The following is a 22,491-nucleotide window of genomic DNA, read 5'->3' on the forward strand; positions in this document are numbered from 1 at the left end:
CATGTCCTCTGAGCTCTTTCTGAACACATTAAATCGACTGAGGCAACACAACCGGAATAAACTGAGAATAGCTCCAACTTCTCCACAAATTAAAAAGCCGCAACATAAAAAAAAAAAAAAAAAAGAAAAGAAAAAAAAAAGAAAAGGAGAGAAGAAAAAGAAATAATAAAAAAATGACTACATAAATGTTTGGCTCGTGTGCAGCCAAAGTTGAACCCATTACATTATACTGGAAACAACTTCCAACCAGGAGACATTTTCACTAATAAACCATTGAGGAGTACAGTCAGAAGTCTCGTTAAGGAATACCTGCGCAGCCAGAGAGGTGCCGGTGGTGAACGTGCACAATGAAAATGTTATTCATTAATGATTTTTTTGTTTGTTTTAATATATAGCTGAGCGATTGCGCTTTCAAATTACAGCAAGACACTTGATAGACGCTAAAAGATTATTGCTTTTTTTTGAGGGGAACACCTAAAAAACAGAGCACCTGATGATTTTCGTTTGAATTATTTTACATCTTTTATTTTCAAATAAACTGCAACGATGATCCTCCCTGAACTGAGCTGGGCTGCTGACGTCACGTTGTGTGGCAGCGACAAGAACGCCGTGCTGTGTCTCGTGTCACAATTAATGCGTCAATTAAAGTGGTGAAATAAGACAGAGGAGGGCGGAGAGGGCTGAAACTCATACTGAGTTAATCCGCCTGCAGGCCTGACGACTCCGACACTGAGGGAAGATTTCGTTTCGTCCCTTTAGAAATAAAATTCAAGCACGGCAATTTTAGAATTATAATAATAATGATGATGTCAATAATAATATTAATAATGATCCTTAATTATCGCAAATATTTATGCAGTCTAACTGTGAGAATAATGTGTTGCGTATTCACGAAAAACTTTTATTTAACCCAGTGTCACCATTATCTGCAAATGGCTTGACATGCCATGATGATGGCTTGAAGAGAAAAAAGAAATAAGGACATAATTTGGGACAATTTGCCTAATTTGCCGAGCAGAGGACATAAATGCCTCTGTTGTGTCCTAAAAGCTTCTCCTTTAAGCGCCTCTATTCTGACTGTTTATGGGCCGGGAGCAGGCTAATTGCTGGCGCGGCGCCGTTATGGCGCAAATGCCAAGTGCTTCAACGAGCATCACAGGCTTAATGCTTTATAATTAATTTAATATTAAGGGGTAGCCGAATTTCTTTTATAAATAGCGACGAGCGATTCTCCATCATTATGAGAGGAGCGTCCGCTGGGGCTGACTCCTCTCTGGCCGGTGCTGCTTGGTTTAATAACACAAACACACGCGCAGAACATATTCATAGTCTAATATTTAAGCTGCACGTCGGCTCACTTTGAAGCATCTCAGCTGGTGCGCGATCCTTTTCGTTCACACGTCATTCCGAGGTTGTTTTCTGCGAAGAAAACACTAATCTGATTTTCCACAAACGCCCCTGACGGAGATGGAAACAGTGCTTTTTCTTTTCTTTTTTTTTTCTTCTTCTTCTTTTTTTTTTTTTTTTTAAAGTTTGATATAAAAATAAAAGTCAAAGGGTCTCGAGCCTCTCTGTCCTCTAATCATATTAATGTCATGTGTTGCGTCTCCCGCGTGTTTACCAAAAAGCCTTCTTCCCCCCTCCTGAGCTTGACCTCCCATTTTCTACTGGCTGCATAATAGCGCGGGCTGCAGCTCGGTGTGGGCCTATACTCCACGAGCGTGCGGAGCCCGAAGGTCTTTGGAGGAGTGTGTGTGCGTGCGTGCGTGTATGCGTGTGTGTTCGTGAGAGAGAGAGAGAGAGAGAGAGAGAGAGAGAGAGAGAGAGAGAGAGAGAGAGAGAGTGAGTCGAGAGATACACTGTATAGGGCTACAGAGGCGGCATCAGACTTGAGCAAGGCATTTTTTTTTCTCTTTTACCCCGACAAACCTTCAGGGGGCTTTTAGCATTTGTTCAGTCTGCAGTCTCTGGAAAACATCTGATTCATTTTTTAAGCAGTCCCAGATGCGGCAGTGTGAGAGTGTGCGTGCGTCAGCGTGAGTCTGTCAGTGCATGAGAGTTTGGGGAGAATATCTGCCCGTCTAGAGAGAAGGGGAGGGAAAGAAGAGTCGTGTGGATTTTTATTTTTTTTTTTAATATAACTTTTTTTTTTTTTTAGGTATGAACGCAGCGTGCGTCTCATACTGCGATATGACATCGATGGATTCATATTATAGCACGTCCACTGCGCAAGGTAGGGATCACCAGGCGAACCCGTTCAGGACTTTCCCGACCACAGAGACCAAATACAGCCCCACGTTCATCCCGGGGAAAGGGCAGCCTTACGGAGAGAAGTCCCGGAGTCCCTTCCAGCCGGAGTGCCAGTCATTGGATGGCGCCGAGGAGAGCACCTTCAACAAATACCAGCTCTTCATGCAGCGGCCGACCTGCAAGACACCGCCCGAGGGCAGCAAGCTGCACCCGGACAGCGGGCTCAACGGGACGCTCATCCCCTGCTACGGTGAGTGCGCAGGAGAGAGAGATGGGGGAGAGGGAGAGGGGGGAGAGAGAGAGAGAGAGGAGCACATCGGCCTCCGAGTTGAACGGAAACGCATGACAAGAGGGGACATTTGCAAGCAATAATGGAAATATGTAGCTGTGTGTAATACAGGAATGTGTGAGCGAGGAGCGGAGAGGAGCAGAAAGGGGTTCCAAACACACCGGGACTGCCACCACACGTCCATGTGTCCAGTGCGTCAGGGTGGTTTCCAGTTCAACCTAAACTGTGCGCCACGACGAGAACTGAAAATCTGACATTTACAACTTTGCCCGCACCATGAGGAGGAGAATACTTTTCAGTCGCACGCCTAAAACTCTGTAAACTTTAGAAATGCGCGTAAAATGCGCAGCGAAAAACTGTCGAAATAATAAAAAAAAAAGCCTTGAATGAATTTTAAATATATCGTATTTCAGACGGAGCAGGATTTCCTGCCTCTTAAGCTCACACAATGAGCTGTAATTGTCGCATTAGAGCAACTTAATTCCCCTTTAAGAGGTTTGTGCTCAGACTGAGAGGTGATTAAGTTATTTATAACGCCTCTTTAAAAAAAATAAATAAATAAAACGGATGAAGAGCGTGTGTTTTTCCACTTTTCTTCACTTAAATCTGTATTTGGTTCGCTGGTGACGCCGCAGCATCACTGCCCGCTGCTGTTTGTGGCCTTCAGAGCCAGCCTGTTGTCGTCCACACGCAGTGAAATCATCTTCATCAGTGACAAACACAGGTGTGACATGAATTATTGTAACATGAATTATTGTCCAAATAAAACCTGAAGTCGCCAGGACGTGCGCGCACACGGAAAAACCTGAAAATCAAAACGCTGTGGGGTCAAAAATGAAGAATTTAATTTCCAGTGGACAATTTTTAAAGATCATTTCCATGACGTGGTCGGCTTATTGACGTTTTTATTATATAATGACAAATAACAGTTATATAATCCTACATTTATTTAGATCTCCAGTTGTAGCCTCAGACTTCGATCATAACACAGCAGTCAGCGGCCGATTCAAATGTTGAGAGACAGCCTGACGAATAAAATCCATCGCTAACGAAAGCTTTACAGCTACACAGACTCTTCAGACAATTCGTTGCGCTACAACTGTACCTTTTAAAGAAAACAAAATACATTTTATTGTCACTTTTATGAGACGCGAGGGTTTAAAATAAAAAAAAGGGAAAAGCGTCTCGTTGAGCAGAAGAAATGACAACAGGCCCACAAGAAAAGAGCCGAGGCACCAAAGAAGGATAAATAACAAGTAAATGTAATTTAACATAATACATGCATGTGTAATTTGTAGAATATGGATTCAAAACTGATTTATAAACAATAACGCGGTGAGTATTCAGCGTATAGACTCGTCGGCGCCTGTGTGTTTCTGCTCCAGATGTTTATCATGATGCGGATGTTACAGAGAAAAAAAAACAAAAAAACACATCCGTCATGATCAAAACTGAGATATTGACGTCGATGGTACCTGACGCAGTAATCCAACCTTTAAATATATGTTTATAACAGGCGGATTAAGGATGGAAAGTAGATTCAGTACCTTCAGGAAAAAGAGGCTTAACACTGGCATGAACACTACTCATTTAAATAGAGCTGGTGCTCAGGCACATGTAAATACAGTTAAGCCTGAAGTGTAACTAACACAATTTAACTGCCCTGATTTTGCTCAGAGGGACCAATTACATCTAGTCCTACACTGTAACACATTTTTCTGCTCAGTAGCCAGCAACACTTTGCCAAAACACATCCATAAAGTGCAAAAGTAATCTGTTTTCCTGAGAAACAACTGGAGTCACTCTTTATTTTTAAGCTGTACTCTCATTTTTTTTTTTTTTTTTTGCTGGGGTCTGGAGAGCAGCGCCTCCAAACAGATCCGAGGCCCTCCTGTGCCGAAAGTGAATTGATTTGGCAAGTGCATTGACAGAAATGTTTAAAACACCATCATTAACTGCAACATGCCTCCCCAGAGGAGAAGCTCTGCAAAGTTATTATTGAAAATGTTGCAGCCAGATGAAGGCATCGTGGCTCTGGGGAAGATACTTTGGGGCCCCTGCCAAAACCTCAGGCGTCAACAGGCTTGTGCTCTTATGTGTGGTCCTCGATGGGAGATATATTGCTCAACGCTGACGCTTTATCTCCATCGCGATGACAAAAAAGTCCTCTCGTATCCAAAGTGAGGTTTCTCTGTGTGGCAACTTCACATAAAGCTGTGACACTGTTTACGCGGTAACCCGGCGTCGTGTGTCACCCCGGGGACGGTGCATGTGTCGGGGAGGAAAATAAAATCTCACTATCTGTGCCAACACCGTGCAGATATATGCTAAATTGTATCAGTGTGTTAATATTTATGTTTGGGGACACGTCGAGAAAAGAAAAACAAAGGACAACAGTGTTTCCTCGACATTCTTTCAGGAGTGTTGGACCACCACAGAGATAAACATTAGAATCTGGAGTACAAAACAAAAAATGTAAACACGAATAAGGCTGAGTGTATTGATGTGGCCCTTTAATCATGATTAAGTAACCAAATATGACACTCATCACACTCAGTGTTGTATAAAGTACTCAGAATGACCAAATTACTTTAGTAAAAGTGGTAAAAGTCAAAGTCACCCACACAAACAGTACTTGAATAGAGTATAAAATATGTATATCATGTACACCAGGGGTCCAATCATTACTGACCTGGCTGGTTATTAGATCTGATATTCATCATTTTTCTGTCTATCCAAATCAGTGTTTTCTTTTCATCTGATTGCTGATAAACTAAATTAATTTCAAACTCCACCACTCTGGCTCTGATGCAGACGATGATCTGCAAAGTAACTATTAACTAAAGTTATCAAATACATCTAGTGGATTAAAAGTACAAATGTGCCTTCAAAATGTTGTGAAGTGGAATAATTAAAGTAGCAGAAAATGGACACTGCACGTAAAGTACAAGTATCTAAAACATGCTTAAGGACAGTAATTGAGTAGTTTTATTTCGTTACACTCCACCACTAGAACCAAATCTGAAGGGAACGACAGGAATGGATGTAGAACAAGAACACCTCCTGATGCCACTGCTGCAAAACAAGTACAGAGGAAACACTGGATAAGATGAAGAGGGTTCACTGTGTTAATTCTGTTCAAATATACTGAGAAAAAATAACTTGGGCTGAAAGATATCCACACCTCATTTTCACACTAATAATTCAGGATACAGGATTTATTCCAACGCAAGTTTTGATTAAATTTGTAAAAAATACGCGAAAAATGTAGCAGCCTGTAAGTGACTCTAAAATACACGTTTTCACAGTTCAATCCCTAAAATTCATACGTGGATGTTTTATGTCACGTTTATTAAAAAGACAGTGTTGTACCTGGAAAAAAAAAAAAAAAAAAAAAACAACAACAAAAAAAATTCTGCACAGTAGTGGCTCAGGTTGGCGGGTTTGTTTCCTTGGGTGCACGTTAATCAGCGAGACTGTCCCACAGCGAGGACAGGGATGGAGCCGTCTACCTGCTCGCACAGCGATGAATGAAATAAAAAACCCCCGGAGCTGATCGAGTGCTGAGGAATGCAGGTCAGCACTGCAGGAGAGGTCCACATTAATCTAAGGCAGATGTGCATTACTGGCTCCTATAGTTATTATTCATACTCCCCAAACATCACATCTCCAAAGCTACGGAGAGTCCCTGAGATGACAAAGTGGGACAGGTTTACATAACCCCGTCTCCACAATACCTTGTTCAAATAAGCAATGAGTCAGAAATGGACACGGAGATTGGGTAATGATTTGGGGGACTCGGGAGAAATGAGAGGGTTTCTGGGAATGCCGCACGCGCGTTTGAAAGACTGTTTACATGCACGCATTTTGCTGAACTCCGCGGCTCTGAGACTCATCGAATATTTGTAAATTTATGCTTCATAATCTTGGTTTCCAGCCGTCATCTATGAACGCAGATTGATAGAGAAGACCATAAAGTTTTCTAAACACAAACTCGTGACGAAAATACATTCGCTATAAATCCGAGAGGACGAACATGGAGCCAAATGTAGATCTGAAAAGTAAAAGTCATTGTGTTTACAGGCCTGTGGTTGAGTTCGGCATGGCATCGGGGTGTTTGTGTGAGCGCTGCTCCTCACTGAGGGCTGTTTGTGCCTCTTTGTCGTCTCACAAAGTAACAGCTGAGAGCAAATTATAAGACGCAGCGTTGTCAGTCTTTCAAACAATCTCCTCCTCCTTTCAGCGGGATATCGAAGCATCCTGTGATATGTAAAACATTTTTCTAGGCTGTATGTAAACCAAAACATGGTCCCCCCCCCGCCAGAAAAAAAAGTCCTGGCAGCGTTTTAAAAGGCATCCTGTCAAAATATAGACCTCTAAGTACATGCAAAAGGGCTCGGGGAAGTGATGTCACAGGATATGCATGTGCTGATGACTAACACATTGTGCCGATGTTAACAATAAGCAAATGTCAGAGTGACACCTGTGATTGTGCCGGCGTGTGTGTGTGCGTGTGTGTGAGTAACAGAATAAATTAGAATATTTAATGAGAGGGCTTAAGACGACAAATTACCAACTTGTTAAAAACGTGAAGGGTTATATAAATGTGTCACTCTGGAGGTGAAAAACAGCATGAAACTGGTTGAAAAGACACATTAGACATCCAGCTCTGAGGACAGAGTGTTGTGTCTGATGAGCTTGATTAAAACTTCCTCTCTCACTACTCAAAAATTCTGTTTTTCTGCTCACGTCTGCGTCGTGCAGCATTGATTTGGCCTTTGCTTTCTGTCACCTCTCTCGGCACCTCTCTCTCCCACCTGAGGACCGAATGCCGCCAGGTTAAAGAAACGAAGAAAACTTCAGCCGGCTGGTGCACGTTTTGATCCGTCTCTACCTGAACTGGCTCGATTCTTATCAATGAACTATCGGCTTCTCAACGTTTGGCCGTGCAGTGCCATGCTCATAAAAGGGATATAAGCTAATTGCCTGCAAAGCCACAAAATATAACCTCAAGAAAGCCAACTGCGACCGACTAATGATGGAAACTACTGGGCAAAGCAGAAGTATGACGATCACTTTCAGGTCCGTGATTAACAATAGTTCCTTCTCAGCCTCCTTCCAGCAGAGACACACAGCTCATTCTGCTGATTTGATGTATTTTTTTAATAAAAGCGAGGCAGGGAAGAAATCCAAATCATCACTGAGCGGCGCTGCCTGCACCACAAACTTTCTTTATGCTCCTCTATGATTACAATGAGGCAGAAATACTTTGTCAGAATGTGATGACAGTATAAATGTGATCATGGAATGGTTTTTCTGGACCATTAAAAGATGATTGATTACATCATCTTATAACCATGTTTAATTCCAATTCCTTGTAATTTAGAATTTCTTTTTCATCCGAAGCTTCTCTTTTTTCGTTGTGTTTATCACCGAACCCAAACTCGCAAGCGCAGATGATAAAAAGCACAATAGTCGCATTCACACCGCAGGAATTTTTCCTCAGAGACAAGGAAGCTTTGGAGAAACCTTCACCACGATACATTAAGTACTGGGGACATTTGTTTAACCCCCCCGAAAGTCCCTGCTCAGGGGGTTGTACTTTCCAAATTTCAAGAAATTCAGGGGTGGGGCTTGCAGCGCTGAATTATTGTGACTGGTCGAGTACTCGCAGCATTTTACATCAGCTGCAGTTTTTAGCCATCTGCAGCTACACACCAGTTTGCCTTTTTGTTCACTGGCTTCGACACGACAACATGGAGTTACAGAAGAAAGCAAACGGCGGCTGGATCTCGTTGTTTGGTGTACGTTCATTGCTGTATAGTCGCACACAAAAAAAAAATGCCATGACAAAACAGCAGGTTATTTATTTATTTTTTTATATATATGTTAGTGGACTAATTTGCCTAATTTCTGCGGGTCTTTAGACTCTCTCGGAAATGCAGACAGCAGCAGGCAGGAGGAACCGTTTATTTCGTGGAAAAGTAGATCCAGGGACTAAAAGTTCTGGGCACTTCTGGCTGGAAATGCATCTAATCACTGCATTAAAAAAAGATTAGCCAACAAGTTTCCTTGAGCTTGACCTTGAGAGGTTTCTTTGACAACATGTACTTTTATTTCAATGCATTTCACTGCAAATACTTGAAAAAAAAAAAAAAATCCCAACTCAAAATATTGTCCTTTTTGGACGGAATCTTTTGTACTTCCTCCACCATTAACTGCTCCGCCCAACCAAAAAACCATAAAAGCCCAGAACTATTTTCGTGCTCTTTGATATGAGACAGTGACAGCCACGGCCTGAGGTATCCTGACAGTAGTGAGGTCATGATCGTGTCAATCTATCAGGAGCTGAGGCTGAACAGGGAGACTTTTTGGTTTCCCAGGGAATCTGCATTCCTGCATGAGCCGCTGGCATAGATCTCTCCTCAGGAACATCTGGGAGCCTCCCTTTCGCTGAGGAAACAACAGTCAACATCAGGTCTTCAGACTGTGCTGCGGGGAAAATTATCTAGCCCCAAGCATGTCTGCAAACCAGCAATGAACGTAAAATTAATGGCCACCAAAGCCAATGGAATATTTGACTTTATTTGGTCCATATAAGGTGTGATAAGTGGAGAGCCATTGTGGCAGACTGCTGTCAGCTTTGAGTGTTTTGAGAGAACATTTTAGAGCACTCTGTTTAAAAGCATTCCCTTCCCTATTTAGTGTTTGGTCATTAACCCTTCCCCAGGTTACTAATTTATAGTGTTTCTTTTATTTGGCTTCACTTGACCCTCCCCGTCCCTTTCCATAAAAACTGAGAGGGTGCCCTGTTGCTTTACAACCAGTTAAATTACACTTTGATGTTTTCTCTCTGTTTTCAGCAGTGATTAAATTGCTGACCCTAGTAAACATCTGACCTCGGCTAACTGAAGGGGTCTGCAGCTTGTCACAGAGTAAGCTCTGGCAAATTGCAGGATCAGCCGCCGATATTCCGTGTGTTTATATGTATACGTCGATGAATGCTGAGAACAACAGTCAAAAACACATTCCTCTGAATGCCAAAAAAGAAAAAAAAAAAAGAAAGAAAGAAAAAAAAAAGAAAACTGGAGTCAGTGCAGTGGAATCTTGGCTCCCAAAAGAAAGCAGTGTGTGATGGCTGTGTTCTCAGAACAGCGTGCAGAAAAGACAGCTCAGCATGCGGGAATACTGGAAGATGTTTGTGGCAAAGGAGCCTGTGAGGTTAGCGTGACAGAGAGAAGAGACGAGTTTGGGGTTGTGCGCGGAGAAAGATGTTGATTAGTGCAGATTCCTCATGTGAGCTGTGCTGATAAAAGTCTGTATCGGGGCTGAGAAACGGGAAGGAGCAGCTCGCCACGAGCTGGTTCGCATAGCTTAGCGCAGAGATTGAAGACGGGGAAACGGCTAGCCAAGCTCTGTCCAGAGGTAACAACGTACTTCAAACAGAGACTTTGAACTTCTCTAATAAATGTGTCACAATAACTCGCTGGTCTGGTCAAGAACAGTATTGGGCAGTAACGCATTTCTCAGTTGCCTGCAATATGATTACTTTCCTTACCCCAGAAACGTAAGGGATTAACAATTTCTAAATCAGATACTGTAGTAAGTAAGACAGAGTTACTGCGTTGCCAGGTCGAGGCAGGTCATGTCGTCTACCATCCAAAAAGCTGAATGATGGATGGAAGGCGAGGAAGACAGATCACTTTGAGTTTGTCTCACTCAAATGTGACAATTACAACACTGTCATCCGTCACAAACAGGCTAATAAGTAAAGAAGTAACTTATTACTCTGCCTGAGTATTAACTGCCCAACACTGGTCAAGAAACAGTCACATAAACATCTGTGAAATTGTGATTTGTCATTTTTTACACCAGTTTTTTTTTTTTGTTCGGATTAAACAAATCTAACAGAATGCAGTGGGCAAGACTAGGCTAGCACGTTTCCAGTCATTGTGCTAAGCTAAGCTCACTGGCTGATCAATATAGCTTTATATTTGAGCTCTGTAAGAAAGCAAATGAGCGTATCTCCCCAAAATGTTAAACTTCTGTCTGTAATGTGGTTCTAATAATTGTGGATTTGAGTGTAAATACTGTTCATATCGGGCTGCACACAACTGAGGACTTTAAACATCTTCACCCACTGCCCATCCCCTCATCTGTCCGCCCAGCTGTACCCTTTGCCGTACAGGATATGTGCCTTGCTCAGGGGCATTTTCTTCCACAGATGCAAATGCCACGCAGGAACCTGGAGTTGACCTGTCTCACTTCTTCACATTGCGGCCATGCTCCTGCCCAGGGGTAGAACGAAAATATTGCACAGTGCTTTAGCATTAGAGGCCCGGCGCTGGGGCTGGTGATGTCAGAACATCTGCCTGCGTGGAGACTGTAAGAAGGTCTGACAGGTGGGCCACAGCGATATGAGGTCATGAACTCCAGCTGGGCGAGCTGTGTTGTTCCATTAGTGTCTCTGTCGGGGCAAATCTGAGCCAGAGAGCAGGGGAGGGCTGCCGCGGCATCGAGGGGATGACTATTGACAATCGCACTGCGAGACACACCAGCCAAAGGCGTACTAATCCATGAAAACAAACATGCATGTTGCAGACAGCCGCCGCCTAGCTTCATCACTCTGAAACTATTCAGTCATCTCACTAACCACTAAAACACTTGGCTCGGGGAGCAAGCAGTGCCACAAGGTGTCAGCTCTCTCTCCCTCATTGCTCAGTGTGTGTGAGACTGACAGGAGGCCATTACTGACGCGGCTCGTGACAAAAACGCAAAGTGGCAGGGTAAAACGCTCGCAAATAAGCACGTAACTATTAGGCTAATCATCCCAAACTTGATCTAACCTAAAGGCAAATGCTGTTAGACTAAAGCCGTGCTGGTGTAGCGCAAGAGTCACAAGCGCGTTCTTGTGGAGGAGACCATTATGAGCTGGTTTGGGACCAATACAGTCGGGACCGTGCCCATTTGCAGGAAAGGCAAACAGAGAGGCTGACAGAACGCACTGTTCTCACTGGCCCGCAACCAGAACCCTTCAGCTTATTTATTCACACAGCTGTTTGTTTATTGAAGGAGAAGGGACAGCTTTCTTCATCTCCTAAAAGGAAACAAAAAAGCTCCCAAGCGCTGACAGGAACAGAGCGAGGTCTGTCACAAAATGGACGCTCTCGAAATTGAAGGTGACAAACACAATGTTGTTTACGTCTGAGGGGCGAGGCAGCGGGGATGAGTGTGGTCTCCCCACCCCCCCCACACACACACGAACACACACATACACAAAGCCCGCCATACACACCTCGAGACGGAGCGGGATTTGGCGAGGCTCGGGTTTCGCGTGGCGTGATCGAGAGATGCGAGGGAGCGGGCTCGGAGGGTTGTGTCGCAGGTCACATCGATGAGTACTGACACGTCTGTCAAACAGAGAGCGACGTTTCTTCTCCGCACTTTTAGACTTGCCGCTCACGGGACAGGCAAGGCCTTTGAAACCTTCAAAATAAAACACCACAGAGGTGATGTAAGCCTAAAGTAAACGTCATTTCGTAGGGATGTCATAACGTGACGATGAGCAGATGGGCTCGCCGGTACCATGGTTTGATTCAGCCACATTTCAAATAAAGCATTGCTCTGCTGAATATTCCAATTATAGAGTAGTAACAATAATTATAGGATGGTTATTGACAACATGTGCTGTTCTTTTTTTCCGGCTCTGAAACTGGTCACAAAGTTGGTTGTAATAGCTTGTTTGAAAATAATATTATTGCAGTCAGAATATGATTTGTATTAGACGTAAAGCCACATTTGAGTAAATTGTGAAGCTTTCTTTCATTTTTCATGCTTCGTTTGAAAAATTATACGAGCGGCACACTGTAATCGAAACCAAAATCGCTGAAATGTATTTTATTAGAACCACAGTGTAAGATCCAAACTTTGAAATCTACAGTATGCTTTTTGGGGTTTTTGAGCAGCACTGTCAATCCACATCAAGGAAGTGTGGGGCCCTCTGGGGGTTTAGGGTTGTAGTTGTTCGAGAGGGCGAAAGAGACATGCTTAGAAAAAAAAAACCACACACAGGTCAAAAATGATGCACCAGTGGCCAAAATGCAGCGGCTTTATTTTCTAGCAAAGGTCAAGCTCCAAAGGCACCCAAAATGCAAATGGGTAGCACTTCTCTTTCAAACCACACAACTTCAGTTTGAAAGATCTCGAATGAAAGTTTGCAAAACCACAGATGAGAACTTTGACACTTCTCTTGTCACAATGCAATGCTGATGCTCTGGTTAGGTTAAGGCACAGCAACGCCCCGAGGGTTAGGAAAACATCTGGCTTAAAATTCCAGTTTTGGTCACCACGAGCGCGGCTGGAAATGGTCCCGAGGTCTTCTCGAAAATATCCAGTGGTGTGACACTTACAAATGTTGAAATGGAGAAAATCTCAAACTGCAGATGCTGGCTTGGCAGCCTTGTCGCTTATCGCCTCACCACCGTCAGGTTATAGTCAGGTTAAAGTGAACATAGTATAATTATATTATATTATATTAATATTTCAATATGGTACATAGACTTTGACATGTTCATATATGTAGTTTGCAGAAACATTAACTGTGTCAAACTGATGAGGTTCCAGTTTAAAAGAACAGTGTACAATTACTCAAAATCGTCCACACCTCTTTCTGCCTCTTTCTTTATCTCGCGATCACAGGAAAAGACAACAGTGGCCTGACAGAGTCTGACTTGCCCCAGAGCGTCGACCCTGCTGGGATGGAAGGCAGCTACCTGAACCTGAAGGCACCCGGCGAGAAGGGGCCGAGCGAGCGGCCAGGCTCGGATCTCTCCAGCCCTCTGGACAAGAGTGAGGCTGAGAGCAACAAGGGCAAGAAGAGACGCAATCGCACCACGTTCACCAGCTACCAGCTGGAGGAGCTGGAGAAGGTTTTCCAGAAGACACACTACCCAGATGTTTATGCCCGCGAGCAGCTGGCACTGAGGACGGACCTGACGGAGGCCCGTGTGCAGGTGAGGACAGGGGAATATTCCCAGGTTTCATGTGAGGAACTCCTTTGTGCATTGATACGAGCAAACCAGTTCTCAAAATGAGCGGCAAAAATATATCATCTGTCAGTCGCCTATAGAATGAACAATGTTTCCTGATCAGCAGGATGAGATTTGTCTGCCACATTAAGGGGACAGTTCACCCCCAAACCAAAAGTGTGTATTTTTCTCCCATGTGTAGTGCTGTTCAGCTATCTCGATTCTTTGGGTGGGACTTGCCAAGCATTGGAGATATCTGTCAGAGAGATGTCTGCCTTCTCTCGAATATAATGGAAATAAATGGCAATCTACAGTAAGGTCTCTGGATAATCCACAGACCGTGTTGGGAGCAGTTTCATGCATGAGCTATTTTCTTTTTTTCCAAACTTCACCCACCAAATGCATCACTGCACGGAAGGAACCGTGCATCTGCTCACATTCAGGAAGCTTATGTTCGTGACACATGGGATGTTAACATTAATGATGCCCCCCCCCCCCCCCCCCCCCGGAAGCTGAGATTTAAACTTCAGCTAGCTAAGTTAGCTAGTCTCTTGGCCACAAGTGAATGTTTGCTTCTGAGACAGTTGGTGTAAAAATGCCTATTTTTGATTTGCAGTGAACTGTCCTTTTAAAGTGAAAAGTTCAGTGGACCCATCCATCCATGCCGATTAAGCGATGAACTGAAAGAAAGAACCTACTGCCGACTGATAATCGATTGTTTCACATTCATGATAGTAAATGAGTTTTGGCCTGTTGGTTAGACAGCGTAAACAATCTGAGGATGTTTCTTTGGGCAGTGAGACATCGTGAGGATATATATATTTTTTTTTTCACAATTTTTCAACATTTTATAGTCTAAGCAATGAATGAATTAATTGAGAAAAAAGTGGCAAGTAATTGCTGGTTGCAGGACTTTCTAAATCAACATCACCTGGCGTCTTCCTCTGCCTCCTTCAAAATCACACCAGCCAGCTACGGAGGGCTCTGCCACCTGAACTGAAACGTGTGAAACAACGGATGCTGTCGTTCCTTCTTTAGAGGACGGTCTCCGCGAGCTGAAGCAGTCCATGCTTGCATGCTAACAATCACTCTGAGACAGAAGAGGGCTGGGAGAGCTAAGACTGGCATGTTGACAAAGATTTGTTCGGAAGAGCAGACAGCGAGGTCTATTGTTCTCCGTCTCTCTTTCTGCCTGCCAGTTTTAGATCAGAGTGGGATGGGTGGGACTGAGGGAATACTCTGCTCTTAGCTCTTACATGCTGCAGGCTCTGCAGAGAGGTCAGAGGCCAAGGGTTTCTCCCCAGCTCTGCCATGTTCAAACTACTTACACTGCACAACTCTACAGGCAGGGAGGGAAAACACATGGAGAAAAAAAAAAAGAAAAAGAAAAGTCATCAAAGCAATTTGGCGAGGATATAAAAAACACTTTGAGATGCCAGTTTCAATTTCCACGCGTAGTGCGAGACATAGTCAGGGACAGAGAACCTGGCCTGGTCCTTGTGGTGGTGGTACAGTAAAATAAGTACATTCACGTTGCGTTCACACAGACCCATCTATTCCCCAGATGAATATAATTAACTTCCTCATCTGACAGGCACACAGCAGACTCTGTTGAGTCACTGTGAGGTTTGACCCAAACGTCGAGAATCAGACCCTAAATATGCACGCAATCAAGACTAAACCCCACAATTTCAACTGAAGGTCCATCAAGACAAAGTCCAGGGATATCCAATTGTTGAATACCGAGGGGCACTCGGAGCTTGGCAAGCGATCGGAGAATCCTTTTCATCTCCCAAACAACAGCCAGTGAAATCCCAGAGTACAGATGTTTTCTGCCAAAATGCCAATGTCAAGGTCCTACAGTTTCATCCTCAGTTTGATGATGAATGTCTTCATAAGGCCGGGCTGCAGTTTTCCATAATCAAATCTGCGACTCCTGCTACCACTAGTTTATTTAGAACAATTAGCTCGCAACCTCAGACTTGAACTTCACCACGCTGCCTACTTTTTTTATGGGGGAGGAGGCCGAGTGTGAGTGACTGCCGAGGCAGTCTATCAATCGCCGTGGTCCCGGATGACAGAGATGAGGTGAGACGGCTGGACTTCAAAGCTGCTCTTGGAGTTGTGCACTCTGCCCTCCCTCTCTCCCTCTTCCTCTCTCTCTGCCTGCTGGGTCTGGGGCATAAATAAAGCTCTTTAATGGCTCTGTAAGCTGCCTTTTGCTGTCAACGTCTTTAGCAATTACTGTATCACCGCCAAGCACTTTAAGCTCCAAGAGCTCTGAGCCACCTTCCTTGCAGATGTCTAGATAAAATAAACAAGAGTGGTAAGTGTTTGCAGTCGCCAAATATCATCCCTTTGGGCATCACGTATCGGATGGCTCGTCGTTGATCATCATGAGAAATAATGCAAATTCCTTGTGTTCGTTGAAATTCTGCTTGTGACAAAAACACCCCCCAAGCTTCTCTTTCTAACAATCGGCGAAGTTTAGAAGTTCGGGAATGAGAGACACGGTGCAGCAAAGGACACATCTGACTTCATAATGTTCCCCCGAATGATCTCCCTGCCAAACTATTTGGCTTGGGTCTCATACTGCCATTCAAAGGCAAAGCTACGTAGAGCGAACCCTCTGTGAAACATGACACACTCAGCACCCAGAAACCAAGACAAGGGGCACATACGTGCTCAGACGTTCTTCGCTTATTTGTAAAAACGTTAAAGTGTGTGACAGCATTCAAGTTAAAAGAACACATTTGTTGGTGACTGACTTTGAATTTTTGTATACGCCAAGCTATGCAAATGCGTGTGTGTTTTCTGCGTGCATCCTGTGTGTGTGTGTGTGTGTGTGTGTGTGTGTGTGTGTGTGTGTGTCCGCTCGGTCCGCCGCTCTCGTCTGCACGCCTCCGAAAGGTCAGAGGGGTTAGCTGCGGAAAGCCAAGGGCTTAGGCGTCAGGAAATTAAACATGAAATGAAAACAAGCTCCAGTTTGAACATTCTCCCATCTCACTTTCCAATATCCCCACTTCCCCTTGCTGACTTAAAAGGGAGGAGGGAGGAGTGAGACACGGAGAGAGAGACATGGAGAGAGAGGGCTCAGCAGTGGTTGTGGGGGGGGGTAGCCAGAGCAGGAGAGAGGAGGCTGAGCTCCAACAGTGATATGGGAGGATGACAAAGAGATTAAGGGTAGAGGAGTAAGGTTATCTTGATTCTTCACAATTAGGATGACAGCTCGCTAGCTGATAAAACTTCTTATATAAAAAAAAGAGAGTGGAGTTTTGAAATCCTCGTACAACAGCAACCTAAGCTACACCAAGCTCAGCCCCAGTGGTGCCTCTCACACGTTACATGAGCTAATCGCTTAATTTTCCTTGAAATAAATACACGTCCATCTTTGAAAAACGAAACGGTGCTAACCGCTGTTCTGAAAGTATTTCCAAGACCCTGAACGAGTCCTCCGAAGATCTGAATGCAAAAAACTATTTCATCTGCTTCAAAAATAAAAAATATTTGTACCTTTTTATGACGTTACCGATTCAGGCAGCCGGGAATTGAAGATCTCCTTTCATTTGTTTTGTAAAACACAAGCAAAGTATTGTCACGTTGTTTATCAAATATCAGAAAGAAACCATTCACCAACACACGATGATCATCATTTTTTGTCATTCTAAGTAATATATCCCAGGCTACAGCTTGTAATGGTAAAACACAAGCGGCTATGTTAACCTCTGACGAATCAAAGTGTTCACGCTTATCAGACCAGTCCAGGCTTTTTGGTGTTGAGGATGATGTTTTGGAAACCTGCAATGTTATGAACTCACAGAAGAACCAAAGGAAAGACATGACAAACTTTCAACAATAATAATAATAATAATAATAACAATAATAATATTAATAGACCCCAAATCCTCAGAGGAACAAAACATCGACTCCAAGCCCCCCTCCAAAACACATGATATAATTCAAAAGGTCAGCAACCCCTCACCTTGACATTGGGGCTGCAGCCAGTCAGATATCAGCTTACCACTTTGCAGGGGTGAGCTGTCCTCTAATCTCACCAGCTGACCTGAGGAATGCTGGAGCCAGACGACAATTTCTTTACGTCAGCGGCTCACAAAAAACAGCGGCTGTATGTGCCACAGGAGGCCATATATGGTCTTCTCTTTTTTGAAAACCAGCCAGCTAGTTGTTTTATCCAGTCAGAAAAAAACAGGACAGGTTTGTGTGCATGTTGGGGCTCTTACAGCCGGTCTAATTTCATGTGATAAAAAAACCAAATCCACTCCAACTGCATGAGAAAAAAACTCAGCGTGGGATAACGATACACGCTCTTTTGTAAAATTCCCATCTTTTTGCAACGCTGCTGGTGATTGTCACTAAACACGATTGTGTTTAGGTTGACTGCATGGTGAGAGAGAGAGGCATGAGGGGGGATTTGAGGAGGTTGACTGAGGGGAAATTACATGTCAGGGACTTTGGAAACCACAAGCTGATTGGGCTGGGAATCAACCCACAATCCCAAGTTCAAACCTCTCTGTCGAAGCAGGATCGCGCTCTCGTTTCTCTTTGAAGACATTTCTCTTTCCCTCTTGGGAGGATAAGATTCAGACGACCAACAAATAGACACAGATAAACATGTGAAGACTCCCAGTGCCTCCCCTTTGCTCCTCCATTCTCTCGCATGGAGATGTGAGAAAAGTTTGCAGAGAAAATATGTGCAAAAGTCAAAACGGACACGTTATAAGGAATAAATGAGATCGCTGCCACTAATTTACATTTCATTAAATTAATGTCATGAGGATTAAAAAAGGAAAACTGTGAGTACTGTCTTAATTTTTGCTATTTCGCTAGATTAAATCAACAGATCACTTCTACTGGATTTGATTTGCAGTAATTCACTTTCATTAAGGCAGATATTGTCATAGATATCATCATTTAGTCTGACTTCATTTGCGTTATTGCTTATTCTGGAGATTGATTTCTGGATGAATCAAAATATTTTTGGTTTCATAGAACACCAGAAGGCAGAGAAAGTTTTTTTTTTGTTGCCTCGAACGATACTCGTAAATCAAAAATGTTCAGGTAAATATGATGAAAACAGGACAGCTGCAAATTCCCAATCAAATGTTTGACATTTCAAACCAGTCTCTCTCAAATACTGATGATTTGTCACCACCTTGAGGGAGCGAGTGAGGGAGGTATGAGACGTGCTGGGCTTAAACTAACCCATCAATGCGCTATGAGACTTTAAGAACTCATGCTCCTCCAATGTTGTACACAAAGCAACAAAGTCCCAAGAGGGTCGGTCTACGCCTGTCGAATGAAACGCGCTGTATAAACTTCACCTCGGGGACCTCGTGAGCCTGTATGAGACGTTGTGGGACGTGACAAAGTGGCGTCAGGGTTTGACGACCTGGGATGAGAACAGGGTTGAAAACTTGACCAATTATAAAGCAACGTATCACTTGAGGCATTACTGAAACACAAGAAATGGCTTGTGCCAAGGAATGCATATTCGCTCGTTTGCAGTCAGCATGCAGTTTGTTTCTTGAGGCCAACAATGTCAGCGCTGCACTTTTGTATCTAAACAAGTGAAGCCAAGTCAATTCTGGCAAAGAACAAATTTGCCTCAAGAGGACGCATGATCTGTACAACATACAACAGTTACACGAAACTTAGACTCTTGATTTGGATGCAGAAAGACTCCCCAAATAGCAGCACTGAAAAAAAATACCAATACTTTAGTAGAATATTATAGTTAATGTTCTCTCAGGCTGCATATTTCCCTCTTTACACTCTTTCTTCCTACCAGTCTCTTACCCTTCAGTCCTGCTTTTCCTCCAATGCCATCCAAACCTACATATGAGCTAAGTAGCCTGCACTTGGTCTGTCAGCAGGTACTGAGAGCCCAGCTTTCCTGCAAAGTAGCATGTCTATCAATCCCACAAGGAGAAATTACCCAGAAAAAGCTGCTTCATATACTACACACAGTACTTAATAAAGGACAAAGAGAAGCATGTTCTTGGTCAAAAGTTGAACTCTCGCTTCATGGATTGCACAGAGGGATTCCCCACTGTATCCCACTGCGCTGACATGTGGGGGAGAGCACACCTCTCTCGGAGTGATTTATGAATGGCTACAGGCCCAGATGTGGATCTGTCGACGCTGGCAGCCTGAAGGGAGGCAGACGCCTGTGTATCAAAGGGAGGAGCTGAAAGGTGCAGCACCAGGGGAGACTCACCATTTTCACATCAATAGCTCCGTGTGGACGGCACTTTAAAGACACGTCAAGTCTTAAAACCTGGGCCCGCACTTTCATGTGCTGCAGAATTTATTCGCTTCACTATCCTCATTTTATGTGGTTCAGTTTTCCTCAGCAGAGTGGACGGCCCCGTCCTCTGCAAAACAATACTTTGGTTTTCATGTGATGTGAGATATGCGCTCCACATTATACTGAAGTTCTGTTTGGTAGTGGCTGGTCTGTTAGGTGTTTTTACTGACGGATTGTTTTCTTTTCAGGTATGGTTCCAGAATCGCAGAGCCAAGTGGAGGAAGAGGGAGCGTTTTGGTCAGATGCAGCAGGTCCGGACACACTTCTCTACTGCATACGAGCTGCCCCTACTGACTCGGCCTGAGAACTATGCACAGGTAAAGAGAATAAGTAGACATCTGTTAGGGGGATATAACTGTACACAGGCACTCATGATCTCAGATAGCACACTCACATATGGTTATGAAGGGTGAGGCTAAAGTTTGTTATTCAACCTGCAATAACAGAGATTTTTTTTGGCCACGTGCTGCAGCAGGAATATTGTGAAGACAAGTTAACAATCCAAATCCAGCAGATACAGAGCAACACTATCACGTATGTGCTGCTCTGTGTCCAACCACCTGGGGAATGTGTCCAATATTCCTTCTCTTTTAGCTCAGTTTTTGGGCTCCACCAACTCCTGAAGGGAATGTCTCTCTCCTTTGTTGGTAAATCAGGGGACCCCACATTTTTACTTTGGAGAGCCACCACTGCAACTTAATGTTGGGCCATGTATCAAAAGCAAATACCTATTGCACTGTTGAGATACACAGTCATTACAAAGCTACCGGCGATGAAGGCTGACAGCTGCACTTGAGCCCACCGCAAACACTACAACCAGCAAGCTCACACAGTACATCTGCGCCTATGTGAGAGAAAATACGTCTTCATACCACCAGTTTTTAGTTTAGTTTTTTTTTTTTACACCATCCTCGCTACTTCAGCCACTTTTAGTCGAGCATATGTCTGATAAAAGTTGCAAATGGCACTGGTGTAGAGGTGGAGGCATGAAATGAGCAGAAAACATGCTGAAGGGTGAAATCGTGGATGGCTGACAGGTGTGTCAGGAACCTTGTTTCTGACAGCCCCTAAATTCTCCACAATGTTCACCACATCTTCGCTTAACTGTGTCTGGCTGCTCTATAGTGCTGAGCAGGTAGTGCACAGTGAGCTTTAACAGCCTTTCGGCAAAACACATCTTGTTTTCACGCTGTCATTTAACCCATTAAAGTAGAAAAAAAACAAAAAAACCCCTCTTCTGGCTGCTTTAACTGATAATTCCTGCTCCTCTTGTCCAGATCCAGAACCCCACGTGGATAGGGGGCAGCAGTGGAGCGTCTCCAGTGCCGGGCTGCGTTGTGCCCTGTGACTCCGTCCCTTCCTGCATGCCTCCGCACCCTCACGGTCCAGGAGGCGTCACTGACTTCTTGGGCGTGCCCAGTCCAGGAAGCAGCCACATGGGACAGACGCATATGGGCAGCCTCTTTGGAGGTCCTGGGATGGGCGGAGGGATCAATGGCTATGATCTTAATGCTGATCCAGACCGCAAGTCCTCCAGCATAGCTGCGCTGCGCATGAAGGCCAAGGAACACAGTGCAGCCATCTCTTGGGCTACATGATGCCCCTGCCAAGTTCCACCCTGCCCCCTTCTCTCAAGAGCAGCCATCAGTGAGCGCTAAGGGGGAGGAGGGAATTTTTTTCTGAGAGCACTAATGATAACACAGGTCAAATGAACAGGGGGAGACTCTGAAGATAACAGAGGCCATTTCAGCAGCCAACGCAACCGAGATAACAACTGTGACTGTGACAATCAGCAGATGCTGAAAGTGAGAGAAATACAGAGGTGTGAGTTAAAAGATGTTACTTGGACGTTGTGTTCAGTCTTGATCCACGATCTCTCAGGTCTTGTTGAAATATGGGCTGTAGTCCCTAATAAACTGGGTATCATTCATGATAGTGAAGTTTCAATTGAATAAACAATATAATAAATATGGTTTACAAAACGGGAGTTAAGTGCCAAATCCAGCCATATCATTCAGTATTCTAAGTTACAGAATTAAGCTTGATGAACATTATTTAATTCCTTTAGCTTGTTTTTTTATATCACCCATCCTGCCCCACTCATTTTGTTGTGTAATTGAGATCACGTACATATCTAAATATTCAGTATTTGCATTTAATAAACACCATCCAAAAACAAGGCCACTTGATGAGGGCAAGCCCAAGTGCTGAGAGTTTCTTTTTTGTCACTTGGTGATGCAAACAATAATTAGTTAAGGAGCGAGAGCATTAATATTATTTAGGCCTGTGGCGGGTAATTCATGTCCCTGCAAAGAAGGACAGAGGTCGAATGCAATAAGTGAACAGAGACTAACTGAGCGAGAGCAGACATGGCCTTTGACAATTTAGTCTGGGAGGAAAGCAGGCATCGGACTGGCAGCAGTTTCAAACCAACGTGTCATTTCCTCTCCCAGGGCTGCCTCCACAGGTTCCCCATGCAAGGCTCGGGCCTCAGGTTACAGGAAACACCGTCTCCACGGGCAGACAGGGCGCAGCAACGCACAGCAGCAGCCTTCAACACCAACTAGCCACGTCAGCTTCAATCAGCAAACAAACAG

At 44.0% G+C, this 22,491-nt stretch overlaps 1 protein-coding gene and 1 long non-coding RNA gene across 6 annotated transcripts in view; one reads left to right on the forward strand and one right to left on the reverse strand.

Annotated features, from left to right (window-relative positions):
- The first annotated feature begins 557 nt into the window (after positions 1-557).
- alx4b (ALX homeobox 4b) lies at positions 558-21,514 on the forward strand. Of its 2 annotated transcripts, XM_037105795.1 has the most exons (5): positions 558-734; positions 2,159-2,500; positions 13,238-13,551; positions 20,083-20,211; positions 21,172-21,514. In XM_037105795.1, the coding sequence occupies exons 2-5, from the start codon at positions 2,161-2,163 to the stop codon at positions 21,490-21,492; spliced, it is 1,104 nt and encodes a 367-aa protein (XP_036961690.1). In that variant the 5' UTR covers positions 558-734; positions 2,159-2,160; the 3' UTR covers positions 21,493-21,514. The 2 variants fall into 2 exon arrangements, with proteins under 2 accessions (XP_036961690.1, XP_036961688.1); XM_037105793.1 differs by having other exon boundaries at positions 558-2,500.
- The window catches only part of LOC119023701, a 31,386-nt gene continuing 14,406 nt past the window's right edge, over positions 5,512-22,491 (reverse strand). For 2 of the 4 annotated variants that reach the window (XR_005076317.1, XR_005076314.1), the window contains exon 4: positions 22,341-22,470. This is a non-coding gene — a long non-coding RNA (uncharacterized LOC119023701). Of the gene's footprint in view, positions 5,615-8,505; positions 8,993-22,340; positions 22,471-22,491 lie in introns of those variants that run through there. The other 2 variants (XR_005076315.1, XR_005076316.1) reach the window with 2 other exon arrangements.

The sequence above is a fragment of the Acanthopagrus latus genome, chromosome 8 (assembly GCF_904848185.1).
Source record: "Acanthopagrus latus isolate v.2019 chromosome 8, fAcaLat1.1, whole genome shotgun sequence".
NCBI classification, from domain to species: domain Eukaryota; kingdom Metazoa; phylum Chordata; class Actinopteri; order Spariformes; family Sparidae; genus Acanthopagrus; species Acanthopagrus latus.